At 48.2% G+C, this 15,200-nt stretch overlaps 1 protein-coding gene across 1 annotated transcript; it reads left to right on the top strand.

Annotated features, from left to right (window-relative positions):
• Nucleotides 1-13,445: 13,445 nt before the first annotated feature.
• CCDC182 (coiled-coil domain containing 182) lies at nt 13,446-13,904 on the top strand. Its single transcript, XM_049765378.1, has one exon. It carries the CDS (start codon nt 13,446-13,448, stop codon nt 13,902-13,904), a length of 459 nt encoding a protein of 152 aa, XP_049621335.1.
• Nucleotides 13,905-15,200: the final 1,296 nt, after the last annotated feature.

Consider the following 15,200-nt stretch of genomic DNA (forward strand, 5'->3'; position numbering starts at 1 on the left):
ATATGATCCCCGTGCTTGCCAGGAGCAATTTCTGAGCCTGGAGACTGAGCACTGCCGGGTGTGACCCAAAAACCACACACACACACACACACACACACACACACACACACACACACACACACACACAATCTTAGACATGGGGCCGGGCAGTGGCGCTAGAGGTAAGGTGCCTGCCTTTCCTGCGCTAGCCTTGGACGGACCGCGGTTCGATCCCCCAGCTTCCCATATGGTCCACCAAGCCAGGAGCGACTTCTGAGCGCATAGCCAGGAGTAACCCCTGAGCATCACCGGGTGTGGCCCAAAAAACAAAACAAAAAATTCTTAGACAACTATATCGTGGTCTGAGGATTCAGTACTACTTGAGCCCAGAGGTGCTGGGGACAACCACAATAACTCCAGCAGTGCTGAGGACCTTTAGGGTTTTATACAGCAGGGGTGGAAGAAGTGGCACATGGTGCCAGGATGAAACCAAGACACTAGTGTCCCTCTTCTTTCTCCCTGGCCCCTGCCTGCATGTTTTGTTTAATCTAGACAATGATTAAAAAATATTTTTGAGGACCCGGAGAGATAGCATGGTGGCGTTTGCCTTGCAAACAGCCGATCCAGGACCAAAGGTGGTTGGTTCGAATCCCGGTGTCCCATATGATCCCCTGTGCCTGCCCGGAGCTATTTCTGAGCAGACAGCCAGGAGTAACCTCTGAGCAACACTGGGTGTGGCCCAAAAACAAACAAACAACAAAAAAAATATTTTGAAAATATGATCAACACTTAAAATAGGGAGTGTTCCGACAAGCAAAATAAGGAAAAGGTTTGAGAGCAGGCTGTGTATGCTAGGGCCTGGATCAACCCCCTGTACCACCAGTTGGGTGCAGCCACCAATTTGTCAATACCACTCAGGGGGCGTACTGAGACAGCTCAAGTCTCATGGTGGCTCTGGGTGCCACTTTTCTCGGGGTGCTCCTAGGCAGAACCTCTGACACTCACCTGTTTGCTTTCAGGGTTCACATTTCTATGGCTTTCTCAAGGCAAATGTATTTAAGGTTCACTGAGTTTCATATCTTCGAGGCCCAGGTCTCATGAACTCAAGAGGTGTTTCATTTACTCCTGCTCTCTATGATACCAAAAGGCTGGCAAGCAACCTTCCCCTTTGTGCCACAGTGATCTGCATGGGATGGGCTTAGAGGTTGCCAAGTGGCTGGCTCTGCCCCAGAACTGAGGGAAGTGAAGTGCTGGGCCACTGTCTACATGAGTAGATGCCATTGTAGGTAGAGGTACAAGAAAGTTGGTGAGATATTCTATTTCAGCACCAGCTCTTGCCCCATTCCTTTCCTGAGGAAGGGGCTGGAGGTCTGGGGGTGGATGGAGGCTATTCAGAGCTCTGAACCTCTTTGCACACATCTCTGCCCTCTCCTTTCCATTTTTTTTTTCTCTTACAAAGACCCTGCTTTTCAGAGATTAATTGTTGTCCGACGCAACTTATTTTCTAATCCTTCCAGACTCCATTTAAAACCCTCTGCTTTATTTTACCTCTTTTGATAAAGTCACTGAGGTTCCGCTTCTTTTCCTTTTATGGATTTGCCAATGATTGTCCAGCTTGACAAATTGGATTCTTCAAGTTGATTCTCTGAAGAAAAGGATGCGCTGTGACAAGACAAGAAACAGCTCATCCTCGAATCAGGAGGATAAATAAAAAAATAAAAGCCGCCCCATTCTCTGGCTTCCCTGTAACTCAAAGGGTGTCCCAGCTGTCAACGATAATCTAATCTCCCCATGATAGGTGAGGCGCAGGACAATGGCGGCCCAGCCAGGCTGCACGGTGATAGGCCTCTGATTAATAGGACTGTCCAGTGCACCCCCCAGCCCCGCGGAAGATGATTAATGACATTTGATGTGAACTCTGACCTCCTCCAGTGAGAATAGAGGAAGAGAAGGGGCTGTTCAGACAGGCCGCCTGAGTGCCTGATTGATCCCCTAAGATTTTGTGACTCTGGTGAGCTGCTCTGGAAGAAGCAGGCCCAAGACCTCGCTGCCTTTGCTGGCGCTTGAACCCTGGCCTCACAGAGGCTCACAGGTGACCAATCTTTTGATGACCCCACTGTGCCTCAAAACAGGGCCCTCTGAAGCCTGATTTTACCTCATCTGGCCCATCACCCCCAACCAAGAGTGGATCTTTTCCAACTTGAGAGCCGGAAGGCCTTTACAAGCCAGGCCCTGCTTTGGGTGCTCTGCCTCTCACCACTGTATGCACCTAGTGGGCTTAGCAAGACCAATCTTGGGACACCAAAGAATTTCTGTGACTTGGTGGGGACCACTAAGGGAACCTAGGCCAGAGAACCTAGGCCAGAGAAAGGGGATCCTGGGTGAGTAAGATGGACAGCACCTGAATTTTGGGGTTGTGGTCATGAGAATCTTCCTGACCCTATTGGCTTGGCTGCAGTGCCAACCTCAAATACCTTGATGGTATTTGGTCTCATTTACCCATCAATCTTTGTGGCTCACACTCCTCTTAGAAGCAAGGCTAGGCTCCTGCGATGTTGGCTGTTTTTGTCTTTCACTTGTTTGCTTCCTGAGGGTTGTGGGGTGTGTGTGGTTTGGGTCATACAACTGGTGCTTAGGGACTCCTGGCTCTGTGCTCAGAGGTGGCTCCCAGCAGTGCCAGAATAGGGACCCTCAGCTGGAAGACACCGACACCCATTTTCCCTCCTTCAACAGTTACCTGCTGATGCACAGTTGCCCTGGCTGGGCCTGTTCTTATCTGCCTTCCCCAGAGTGAATTCCTAAGAGGGTCAGCAAGTTTGATGGAAGCTTCTAAAGAATCTAATGCAGATTTCCAGGTAATGGGAGTAGGGAAGAAGGAGAAGGTCATAGATGGGGAGAGAAGATTGCTTTCCTTTTTTAGGATAAAAAGAGGTGGATGCGATCTGGTTGGAAATCAAAAGTCTCACCCACGGGGCTGGAGTGATAGCACAGCAGGTAGGGTATTTTCCTTGCATGTTGCTTACCTTGATTTAATCCCCAACATCCCATATGGTCCCCAGAGCCTGTTAAAATAGTTTCTGAGTACAGAGCCAGGAGTACGCCCTGAGGACCACAGGATGTGGCCCAAAACCAAATAAAAAATATCTCACCCTGAAATTCTGGAGTTTTGGTATTAGCACAGAGGCTCAGGGGATTGGATAGCTCAGTATTTCTTAAATGTTAGAAATCATCAGGCTTCATGCCTAGAGTTGTTCAAACATCGACACCCAGAGTGTGGCATTCACAGGTCTGGTTGGGGCCTGAGGACGTGCATTTCTTTCTTTTTTAGTTTTTGGCCACACTTGGAGGTGCTCGGGATTTACTCCTGGCTCTGTGTTCAGGGATCATTCCTAGTGGGACTCAGGGACCACGTGTAGTGCTAGGGATGAAGCCTGGATTGGTTGCAAGCACCCTATTAATCTCTTACCTCTCCATTCCCAAGTCAAGTCCCCAGTGAGCCAGTTGCTGCTGGTCTGAACACCACACAATCAGAACTGTTGGATTATCTGCAATGACTTAGAGTTTAGAAAGACCTTTGGATGGGGCCGGGCGGTGGCGCTGGAGGTAAGGTGCCTGCCTTACCTGCGCTAGCCTAGGAGACGGACCGCGGTTCGATCCCCCGGCGTCCCATATGGTCCCCCAAGCCAGGAGCGACTTCTGAGCGCATAGCCAGGAGTAACCCCTGAGCGTTACCGGGTGTGGCCCAAAAACCAAAAAAAAAAAAAAAAAAAAAAAAAGAAAGACCTTTGGCAATAAGAATATCAGTTTCCATGGGGCCGGGAAGGTGGCGCTAGAGGTAAGGTATCTGCCTTGCAAGCGCTAGCATAGGACGGACCGCGGTTCGATCCCCCGGTGTCCCATATGGTCCCCCCAAGCCAGGAGCGAGTGCATAGCCAGGAGTAACCCCTGAGCATCAAACGGGTGTGGCCCTCCCCCCCCCCAAAAAAAAAGAATATCAGTTTCCAGGCCTTTTCTAATGTTACACTGATTTTGACAGCAATGAACAGAAAACTAGATGATAGTTGTTTAAGCAAGAAAGGCATTTAATTACACAGCAATTGGATTGGAGAAAGATAATTAAGGTTTGGTGTAGTGACTTGATGAATAAAGACTTCCTATTTAAATACTCATTGTTAGCACAGCTAAATTTTATTCTTAGACTAGCTGCCCCCCCCATCTGCTGCATGGCTGCCACTGGTCCATCATAGTCTCACATAACCACACCCAAGGTGAGTGAGTGTTTGTGTGTGTGTGTGAATTTTACATCAAATGCAGTACCTTTTGTAGGAGAAATAGAGTGGAGAACTAATATAAAAAATTGCTTAAAAGAAAAAAATATATCGTAAATAATTCTGTGTAAATGAACTTCAGTCACAATAAAAAAAAAAGAAATTGAAAAAAAAAGAAAAAAAAGAAAAATATATAATGGCTGCCAATACTTTTCAGGTATCAGTTCAGACTGATATCTCTGTGACATTCTTAGATTGCTTTCCTACATAAACTACAGTAGCCCAGCACCACACCTTCCTCCCTCCAACAGATATAGCTCAGTTCTGACTTAACCTTATCAAACCTCAAGTCACCAAATTTGTTTCAGATCTTGGGTACCTCAATATTTTATAGTAGTATCAGCCCACTAGTATAACAGGAATTCTGAGGGTAAAGTTACATGAAATCTACCAAGCTCAGTGAGCTAAAACAGTAACACAGAAGGTTCAGCTAGCACCAACTACAGCCCAGTAAATCCCTAGACTATGACTTTTGTAACACTATGGTGAGATATACCAATCAGTTCAAAGTGACCCCTATTGGTCTAAGTTTTTTTTTTTTTTTTTTTTTTTTTTAGCTTTTGGGTCACACCCAGCATTGCTCAGGGGTGACTCCTGGCTGTCTGCTCAGAAATAGCTCCTGGCAGGCACGGGGGACCATATGGGACACCGGGATTCGAACCAACCACCTTTGGTCCTGGGTCGGCTGTTTGCAAGGCAAACACCGCTGTGCTATCTCTCCGGGCCCTGGTCTAAGCTTTGATGATTCCATTTGCCTTTGTGTCGTAATAAATAATATGAAGTAAATCTCTTTGTGCCTGCATAGAGGCAGGCTAGGATGATGGGTGGGAAATTTGGAACTCTGGTTAAAGAATGGTCACAATGGTGGTGGGACTGATGCTTGAATATTTATTGTCTAGGGCCCGGAGAGATAGCACAGCGTCGTTTGCCTTGCAAGCAGTCGATCCAGGACCAAAGGTGGTTGGTTCGAATCCCGGTGTCCCATATGGTCCCCTGTGCCTGCCAGGAGCTATTTCTGAACAGACAGCCAGGAGTAACCCCTGAGCACCGCCGGGTGTGGCCCAAACAAACAAAAAAGAATATTTATTGTCTAAAATGACAAAATTACGAATAACTTGGCAAATAACTGCTATAATAAAAGTTAGAGAAATAAAGAAATAAAAGTTGCTTGTATAAAGGAGCTTCAATACATTAAGTTAGATGAGGTCACCAATTTCTGACACTAAGGAACTTTGGAAAACCTGTTCCAAACATTTATTGGAGCATGTTCAGAGAACAGAACTCTGATTCTATTTCACTTTTTCTGATTTTTTACCATGTTTGCAGAAGTCGTGCCCTAGATTGTGCTACTAGAATATTAGTTGCAGTACTCGTATATATTTGGTTTTTGGGCCAAACCCAGTGACACTCAGGAGTTATTCCTGGCTATGCACTCAGAAATCGCTCCTGGCTTGGGGGACCATATGGGACACCGGAGATCGAACCAAGGTCCTTCCTAGGCTAGTGTGGGCAAGCAGATGCCTTACCACTTACGCCACAGCTCCAGCCCCTCACATGCATTTTTTTTGTGGGGCCCCAGATTACACACTCTATTAAGGTGCTGGGAATTTTCAGGAGCAGAGCTATTGGAATTACACTTGGGAAAATTTGGATACTCGTGCTGGGTTGGCTCTCCCCAGCCCAGGACTATTTGGTTTTAAAGCAGAAAGTGTGGGCTCAGGGAGAAGTCTCAAAGGGCTAGAGTGTATACTAAGAGGGGAAGGGGTGCCCAGGTCTGATTCTTGCTCTCCTTTTTATCTAACCCTGAGCACTCTTGGGGTGGTCCTGATGACCCACAACTCTGCTGGGCACCATCTTGAGCATCACGAAAAATTACTCTAGGCTCCTTATATTGCTTGAGGGAGCATCACCCCCCAAAAAAAACTCATACCTGGAGAGGTTTCTTTAAACATGGAACAAATCAAAATGCTTGATTACCTTCATTCTAATCTCCCAAGGCTTGGGTATTCAAATCTCTTGGGGTTTAACTGTGGACATTCACAGAGATTTGTAACTTTCTCCCTTGGTGAGTGCAGTGTAGACCATAGACAGAATCATCAGGATGGAGAGTCCAAATGATAAGTGGAGTAGGGGGACTAAAGACTGACTTGTTCCCAGAGCACAGAAGAGTCTTCCAGATGGAATTATGACTTAGACCTGGAACTGTGATGCATCTCCTGCCCACCCCAGTCTTCTCCTCATCTTCACCACAAGAAGGGACAATCCAATGGGTGTCTGGGTGGTCTTCATATACCACAACACAGGTGGATACTGAGCTTGCAAGTTCATCTCTAATTCAGTCTCTCATTACCTTAGACCGAATACTCCCTGTCCTGTTCTCAGACCCTCATGTCTGGCTTCATGGCCCCCATAGATGTGTCTTGAACTGCTGACCCATGGCTGAGTGACCAATGGGGATTTGTCCTCTAGAAAGAAAGAAGGTGTTGGTCACTGGGGCAAGCCTGGATCCCTCACACTACAACATTGGCCAGTGCTGTTGGATGGAGCTAAAGGATGGTAGCTGTGGGGTCACGTTTTCCCCAGGACCTTGGTTGACTAACTGTATGCCTGAACCCTGGGCTTCCAAGGAAGCAGGATCCACCCCTAGCCTATCCCCTCTGCCTTGGTGCTGGGTGACTTTGCGTGGTTGGTGCTCATTACTCATCATTAGGGTTTTTGGCGTCTGCAGTTTTCCAGGTGATCAAAGCTTCTCTGTCTGGAGCAGCCAGGCAGGCCTGGGTGTCTGTCACCAGTAATCCCCCAGCCTCGCCAGGCAGACAGTTAAGTAACCCAGGAAGGAGGGGATTTAGCTATTAAGCTCATATAATTCAGCTTGACACCCCAACATGCAGGAGGAACTCCCCATGCGGAAGTTGTCTGACTGCAGGGGTGTGGGCCGGGCACTGCAGCATTTCAAAGTAGAGAGGCTGCTTCTGAGGCTTGTTCCCTCCTCCCGCAACTGCTCTCTTGGACTGAGGATCACATCCATTCAAATGGAGCTCTGTGGCTCCATTTCCCCCATAAAGACTTACTTACACATTGTCCCACTGCCTCTTACTCCCCAGAACTAGAACTCTCATCATGCCCTTATGAGTTCTTGGTCTCTAACTGGCCTTCCCCAGCCCCTCAGTTCCCCATCAGTCCAGAAAGAGTACACAGAAAGTGTAGGTTTAGGAAAGGTCAGAAATCCCTCAATGCTGGAGAAAACAGGCTGTTGAAAACAGCTTCACTTATTCCCTGATTGACAACAGAAAGTTGGGATTGAAAATGTATGCTCAATTTCCCCCCTGATATTTCCATGTAGCAAAGTTTGTTCCCAGCACGTTTAACAACTTGGGGCCTGTCAGCTTTCCTCTGAATCTGGAAGACTTCGGTTTCTTTGGAAGTAGGGAAATTGGGGTGAGCAGGAAGGGCTTTGTTATTTTTAAACTTTATTTCTTTATTGATTAATTGGTTGTTGTGCCACAACCAGCGGTGCTCAGGGATTACTCCTGGCTTTGCACTCAGAAATAACCCTTGGCAGGCTGGGGGACCATACGGGTGCCGGGAATTAAACAGGATCCCTCCTGGGTCGACAGCATGCAAGGCAAATGCCCTACATCTGTGCTATCTCTCCATCTCAGGAAGGGCTTTATATCAGTGTCCAGATACCAGCTTCTGGGTCATTCTGGGCTAGATGCAGAGAGTGGATATTGTTGGATTGACTTTGCTGGGTCTGCCTGACTCAGCTTGAGTATCAGGGGCTGGAGGAGGGCCAGCTCCACCAACCAGGTGAGCCAGGTCCTCCTTTCTCCCAGCAAGGGCCACACTGTGGCTTCAGCTCCACTCCCACCAGGAAGCTTTGCAGATTTTAATTAATGACTCGCAGGCTGGCAGGGCCTCAGCCTGATGGCTCTGATCCCAGTGTGGGGTTGCAGGGGTGTGAAGCTTGGCTGTTCACCATACACTCCTGCTCCCCAAAATGTTTTGCCATTCCCCCCCCCCCTGAGGTGGGAGCATGGGGATTCAGTAGAAAAGAGGTGAAACTGGCAAGCAATGAACAGGGGACAGGTCCAGTCAGGGGTGGTATAGACAGGGCTCAGGGATGAGACCGGGGTTCAGGTAGGAGAGCACCCTGGACAGTTCCTGATAACCAGCTGGCTGGGGGGTTATGGGTTGAGCCTGCCTCTCACAGACACTTGAGCTCATGGACACTTCTCAGTGTCAACTGATGACAAATGGCAATGGGTAAAAGCGGCCGGGTGGCAGCTGCCATGTCGCCAAGGGAAGCAGGTATTTTTAGCACCGCGCCTTGGGGCTCAGGTTCTGGGTTAATTAATCACGGTGAACAGCACTGAGTTTGGTTCTCAGTCCCCACACCCCTGTCTCAGCCTTGTTCCCATTCCCCAGGCTGGAATGCTGACTGCAGAGATGGAAACAATGCACAGGAACAGTCATCTGGCCCAAACCACAAACTGCCCTGCTCCCTACTAATGGCCTTAGTTCTCCTGGAACTTTCTGGATTCTTGGAGTCTGCTCTGCCTCTGAGCTTTTGCACATGCTCTTCCCCAGGTTTCTGCCAGGTCTCCTTCCCATTCTTCCTTGAGCACTCCCCTCAAACCCTCCAGCTCCCACCTCCTTGCCCTATTTTCTACAGCCCAAAGAATCTTTGCTGAGTATGACTGGGAGACTTCAGGGCTATACTGGGTGCTGCTGAGGCAGCTATGTGATTCTGAGGTCGAACCCGGTCCTGTGCATGGCAGGTGCTTCAACTTTCTCAAACCTTCTTGACTTGATGATCAGACTTAAAGGACTCCTGGGAAGGCAGCTTCCCCATGCTGGGAAGCTGTGAGTAAATCACCTTGGTTCACTCGGGGGATTAAACATAAGTGTCCTTCTCATGTCTGTGTCTTCTCATCAAATATAATATTTTTTGAGGATGAAAGATATGACTGGCTGCCTATCTTTTCCTTTCTTGCTTGGAAACAGCAATTTCCAATTTGGTCCCTGTATAGGGAAGCCTGCATTTGGGCGAGACCCAAACACAGGAGGGGACCCCTGATGAGACTGAGGTCCTCTGAGAAGTCTACCTCGGCATTTATGGGGGAATATGGGGAGGTTAATATGGCACTGACTGGTAGCCTGCCTGCAGACAGATATGATGGTGTGTGCCCTAAGGCTGTGCTTAGTCATTGGGCCCCTTTGACTGAGGGGACAGAAGGATATTGGTCGAGCCCTTTCTTAAGTTCTTCACCGGAGAAGCAAGAGCATTTCTGAGCTCCTTGCCACTCAGGTGAAATCTTGCATCTGCTTTTCTGTGTGGTTGCTGGCCCTCATCTCTTATGTGATACAGGCCTTGAATCTCTGAAATAGAACCAGCAAGATAGGCTTCCCAATTGGGTCCAGAAAAGCCTGGAAGTCCAAGTTAGAATTTCTCTATCCTGATACCTGGATGAGAACTGAGATGTACTTTCATGCTTTCCTAGGGTATATGGAAGGCCAGATGCAAGGCAAGCATAGGCCTAGACTATGAAACTTCCAGAAATTTCTGAGTTGCCCCTGTTGGAGTTACTCCTAGGTTTTAGACAAGCAGATATGCCAGACTGGGATCTCCTACTGAAGGGTTCTCACAGTTGCTGAGCTGAAGGAGGGAACGCATTCCTTCTGGCCAGTTCTGAGCAGAAGGGAGCCGAAGCTCCTATTGTTTGGGAGTGAGGTACTTAACTCCTCTGAGGGTGAGGCCTTGGAGGAATCCTACTCAGTTCACCCAGCATGGCCAGGGTGGTCTGAGTGATTCCTGGAGCAACAGGGACCAAGTGGCACCATGTCCTTTGATCCCTTATTGAACCACCAGACCAACTGGCAAAGACAAACTGGGAAGGGGTCTGGGCTTATTGAACCACCTTGTGAGACCCTCTGCCCCCTCCAACAAAACAACTCCCCCAAAGGGAGAAACTGCCACTGTATATTCACTTTTGACATTTTCCTCATAGTTCTGGGGGAGGGAGGGAGAGAAAGAGAGAGAGAGAAATGATAAAAACTGAAGATAAAAACTTTTTTCTGATTGAAGAATATTGAGAACTTGCTTTATACCCAACGAGCAACCCCCACCCCCCACACATACACGTCATTCCTTGCTGTCCTCTCATCTCCCTGGGCAGGCAGGGGTACAGCGGGTGCAGCGCCCATTCAGACCAGTAGGTGGCATCATTTCAGAAGAAAAGCCAGACTTAGCACCAGGCACTCAGAAAGAAAGCATCTCACCTCTTCCTATGAGTGCCAGGATATGCGGACACTCAGGGGGTGCTGGCATCTATTTGCTTACTTTGGGAGGTGTTCATCTGAAGGAGGAAAAAGCTCCCCAGCCACACAAAAGAGAGAAAAGACTTTCTCTGCAGTTTAGAGAAAGGACTGTGTGACTCTTAGAATGCCAGAGAAGTGGTCTTTTGCCTTCTCATGGTGGGAAGACGGGCTCAGGGAGGAGGTAACTAGGCTTGGGTCACAATGATTCTGGCTCCATCTCTCTGACTCTTACAACAGTGCTCTTCCATTATAACATCGCTGAGCTGCTGCTCTTCTCTTGAGATGCAAAATTCCATTGTAGTTCTACAACAGTTTCTCTAGAAAAGGCCCTTATGCTTACTGCGAGGCAGAAGGCAAGGCGTTTTTTTTTTTTAAGCGTTTTTTTTTGGGGGGTCATATATTTAGTTTGGGGGCTATATTGCTAGGGAGACTATGCAGTGCTAGGGATTGAACCAAGGCTAGCCACATGTCATGCAAGTACCTTAATTCCTGTACTATTTCAACATTCTAAAAGTTAAAGAAGCAGTTTGTCCTTCCTTCTTTTCTTTCTTCCCTTTCTTCCTTCCTTCCTTCCTTCCTTCCTTCCTCCCTCCCTCCCTCCCTCCCTCCCTTCCTTCCTTCCTCTCTCTCCCTCCCTCCCTCTCCCTCCCTCCTTCTTTCCTTCCTTCCTTCCTTCCTTCCTTCCTTTCTTTCTTTCTTTCTTTCTTTCTTTCTTTCTTTCTTTCTTTCTTTCTTTCTTTCTTTTTCTTCCTTCCTTCCTTCCTTCCTTCTTCCTTCCTTCCTTCTCTCACTTTCTTCTTTCTTTCTTTCTTTCTTTCTTTCTTTCTTTCTTTCTTTCTTTCTTTCTTTCTTTCTTTCTTTCTTTCTTTCTTTCTTTCTTTCTTTTTCTTCCTTCCTTCCTTCCTTCCTTCCTTCCTTCTTCCTTCCTTCCTTCTCTCACTTTCTTTCTTCTTTCTTTCTTCTTTCTTTCTTTCTTTCTTTCTTTCTTTCTTTCTTTCTTTCTTTCTTTCTTTCTTTCTTTCTTTCTTTCTTTCTTTCTTTCTTTCTTTTCTTTTTCTTTCTTCTTTTACTTTCCTATTTTTTGGTGCCAGGAATTGAGCCCAGGGCCTCCTCATATATGCAGGTCTAGTCCTCTTCCACTGAACCTCATCCCCCACCCTTTGAGAAGGCTGTATTAGCCTGTTGGTAATGCTGGAACAGGAACTGGTTTGAGTGAAATTACTGCTAGCCAAGCTTTGGACAAACTGAATGAGGCACTGTTAGAGAAATGCCTACTCCCCAGGACCAGTAGGTAGGAGGAGACTGAGGTCTGCAAAAAAAAAAAAAAAAGAAAGAAAAGAGAGGTTTGTGTTCTATTAAAACATATGTTGTTGGAGCTGGAGAGGTGGTGCTAGAGGTAAGGTGTGTCTGCCTTGCAAGCGCTAACCAAGGAAGTACCGAGGTTCGATCCCCCAGCGTCCCATATGGTCCCCTCAAGCCAGGGGCAATTTTTGAGCACTTAGCCAGGAGTAACCCCTGAGCATAGAACAGGTGTGGGGGCCGGGCGGTGGCGCTGGAGGTAAGGTGCCTGCCTTGCCTGCGCTAGCCTAGGACGGACCGCGGTTCGATCCCCCGGCGTCCCATATGGTCCCCCAAGAAGCCAGGAGCAACTTCTGAGTGCATAGCCAGGAGTAACCCCTGAGCGTTACAGGGTGTGGCCCAAAAACCAAAAAAAAAAAAAAAAAAAAAAGAACAGGTGTGCCCCCCCCCCCCAAAAAAAACCAAAAACCAAAAAACATACGTTGATGACTAGATCCATTTCCTTTGTTGTAGTAGCCAGTAAAAAAATGCAAGAGCCATCTTTCTTGTTATCTGTGCAGGGAGGAAAGACCTTTCACACTTATTCCTGGTCCTGGTGCTCAGCAAGTATTTACTGGATGGACGAATAACTGGGCATCTGCTGCTTCTACCACTGCTGTGGGCACCACATCAAAACCAAAGTCCATTTTGGAGGAAGATGTAGCTGGATATAGCTGGCTGTACTCAAGGGCCTTTGGCAGTGCCTGGGATTGATTCCTGGCTCCCCCACCCACCCACACACACCAGACCTCTGAGCCATCTTCCCTGCCCTCCTAAGGCTATTTTCCCAAGCTCCTTAGATCATTTAGAATATTGGCATAATTATAAGAACACAGATTTGGAATCAGAAAGTATCCTGTTGGCATCTTAGAACTAGAAGTAGGATTAAGTATCCTCTCTTACAATGTCCTTGCTTTGCTGTGTAAAAGGTGCCAAAAGCCACACAGACCACTCTGAGACCTTCTAGAGCACTTGTCCATCTGGGACACCATCCCAGACTTAGCTCCCAGTCAACCTGGCATGGTCTAGCTTCCTCCAGAGCCCCTGACCTTCCTTTCCTGGACCTTGATTGACCCCTTGGGTGAAAGGAGAATTTGAGAAGGCAGAGAACGTAGTGGGAAGGTGCTTCCCTAAGCACAAAGTCAACCAGGTTCCATTCCCCTGCACCCATGAGTGCAGAACTAGGAATAAAACCCTAGGTATGGTGGGTGTGGACCCCAAAACAAACCAAAACAAAAAGCTGACAAAACTCCCCATCTCGGGAGGTACAACTTGGGTAGGAGAGGAGATAGCCCTGAATAATCAACCAAGGAGGCTCCAATATACAAATACATCTACGTCGATCTTTCTTCTGATTGGATCAAAGGGTGCTGATGTCACAGTGGGTGACATCCAAGGACTGTCCTACCCAAGAAAAGTTTGAAAGGAAAGAAAAGAAGATTCACCACCTCCCTCTTTGTGGAAACTGGACAGGAGAAAATGGAGCCCTGCTATACAGCCAGCTCTATTCTTGTGACGGTGAATACCTTACAGGGAAAGAAAATGGTGGAGAGCGGGCTCCAATCCGGGGACTTTTCCATCCCCACATCGTGGCCCTCCTGCCTGCCCCTGCCCGCTGATGTGGAGATCTTGCAGCAAAAAGTGGCGGGCTTGCAGCGGGAGCTGGAGGACTTTAAGAAGGAGGCGCTGGTGTCCATTCACTCCCTGGAAGATGCTTTCTGCGAGATGAACAGGGCCCTGGGGCAGCAGGAGGAGCAGGCGGCACGTGTGAAGCAGCGGCTTCGAGAGGAAGAGGACCGGGGTGTGGTGAGGAACAAAGTGCTCACCTTCCTGCTGCCCCGAGAGAAGCAGCTGCGGGAGCACTGCCGGCGCCTGGAGTGCATGCTGCTGGACAGGGGCTGTGCGCACAGCGTGCCCAGGAACGTCCAGGCCCACTGAGGCACAAGTCATTCCCAAGCCCAGCAGCCAATGGATTGGATTTTAAAGGAAGCACAAATCCGAAGTCCCTCTCCAGTGCTTCTCTTTCTCCATTTCTATTGCTTTCCTTCTACCTAAATAACACCTTATGAGAGGCTGAAAGACCCCTTATAAATTCTTAAAGGAGGTGTCGGTTGATTCAGGCACCTCTATCTTCCCCTTTTTGCTGACCAATTAGTTCTCTGTTCTGGGTGATGATATTATTCCAAAGAAGGACATGTTTTGTTTTAGCCACTGATTGAAGAAACTTAACTTTTCTTTGAATGACTTCAGACTCCAGGTTTGCTTCCTAGGTCGGTCGTATCCAGCACACACCAGCCTTTCTTTGTGCCAGGCGCCTATGGTCTGCTTGGTGGTGCCCTTCCTCCCTTTTCTGGTTCTTGTATCTGCTCTAGCTAGCTCCTGGCTGGGTATATCTCAGTTCTCCCTCCAGCCTTTGCACCCCTCAGGCCCTCTCTGTTTGGTCTGGCCTGGCCAATCGGGCAGCTCCAGCTGTTTGGAGGCCTGCTGGGAAGACCCTTATAAATGCACCACACCTCAGGGGTACAGCCTCCAGAGACACATAGAAGGTGGGAGGCATTACTGTATAAGTGAGAGTGTGGAGGAACTGGGGCTTCACACACTGAGTGCCAGTCGTGATCCCCTTTTAAAGCCTTTTGTTTAAGAAGGTTGATTCTAAGGTGGTGGAGCAGAGTCTGTCATCTGCCCTCGGGTGCTGAGACTACCCCAGTGCCCAGCCCTTTATCGGAAAAGTATACCTGTTTGGGCATCACTCACCTCCACAAAGCTGGTACTTTTTTCAGTCATTCAGTGCTGGGCAGTATAGCTCAAGTACTCATCTTTTGCCCTTCCTGCCTGGGACCCTCAGATTCAGGTACAGCCCAACCATTGTGGCACAGTGAGGTTGTTCTCTTGGTGACTCTGAGGGACATCAGTGCCCCTGTGCTCATTTTTGTTGCCATGAGCCTTTCTGCTCCCTCCACCCCCACAGCCTTTTTCTTGCCCTGTTCCTTTCCTTATCTTCAGAAGTGAGCATCCTAGAGCCCAAGAGGCCTGACCGGAAACCTTATTGGCCCGTAGTCTGCTGTTCTATTTAGTTCAGCCCAAATACATCAGCCCTTCACAGCTTCTCCACACAAGACTCGGACATCTGCCTCTTCTGAGCTGACCTTTACAAAAGAACTCCCCGACTTCCTGTTAGTCAAAATCTCCACCCTCAGTTATCGATTCTGAAGGGCTCCGTCCCTGCCCTAATTG

The sequence above is a fragment of the Suncus etruscus genome, chromosome 1 (genome assembly GCF_024139225.1).
Source record: "Suncus etruscus isolate mSunEtr1 chromosome 1, mSunEtr1.pri.cur, whole genome shotgun sequence".
NCBI classification, from domain to species: Eukaryota; Metazoa; Chordata; class Mammalia; order Eulipotyphla; family Soricidae; genus Suncus; species Suncus etruscus.

What these genes read in the sequence shown, in the direction of transcription:
- CCDC182 (XM_049765378.1), top strand. Translation starts at nt 13,446, where the DNA reads ATGGAGCCCTGCTATACAGCCAGCTCTATTCTTGTGACGGTGAATACC.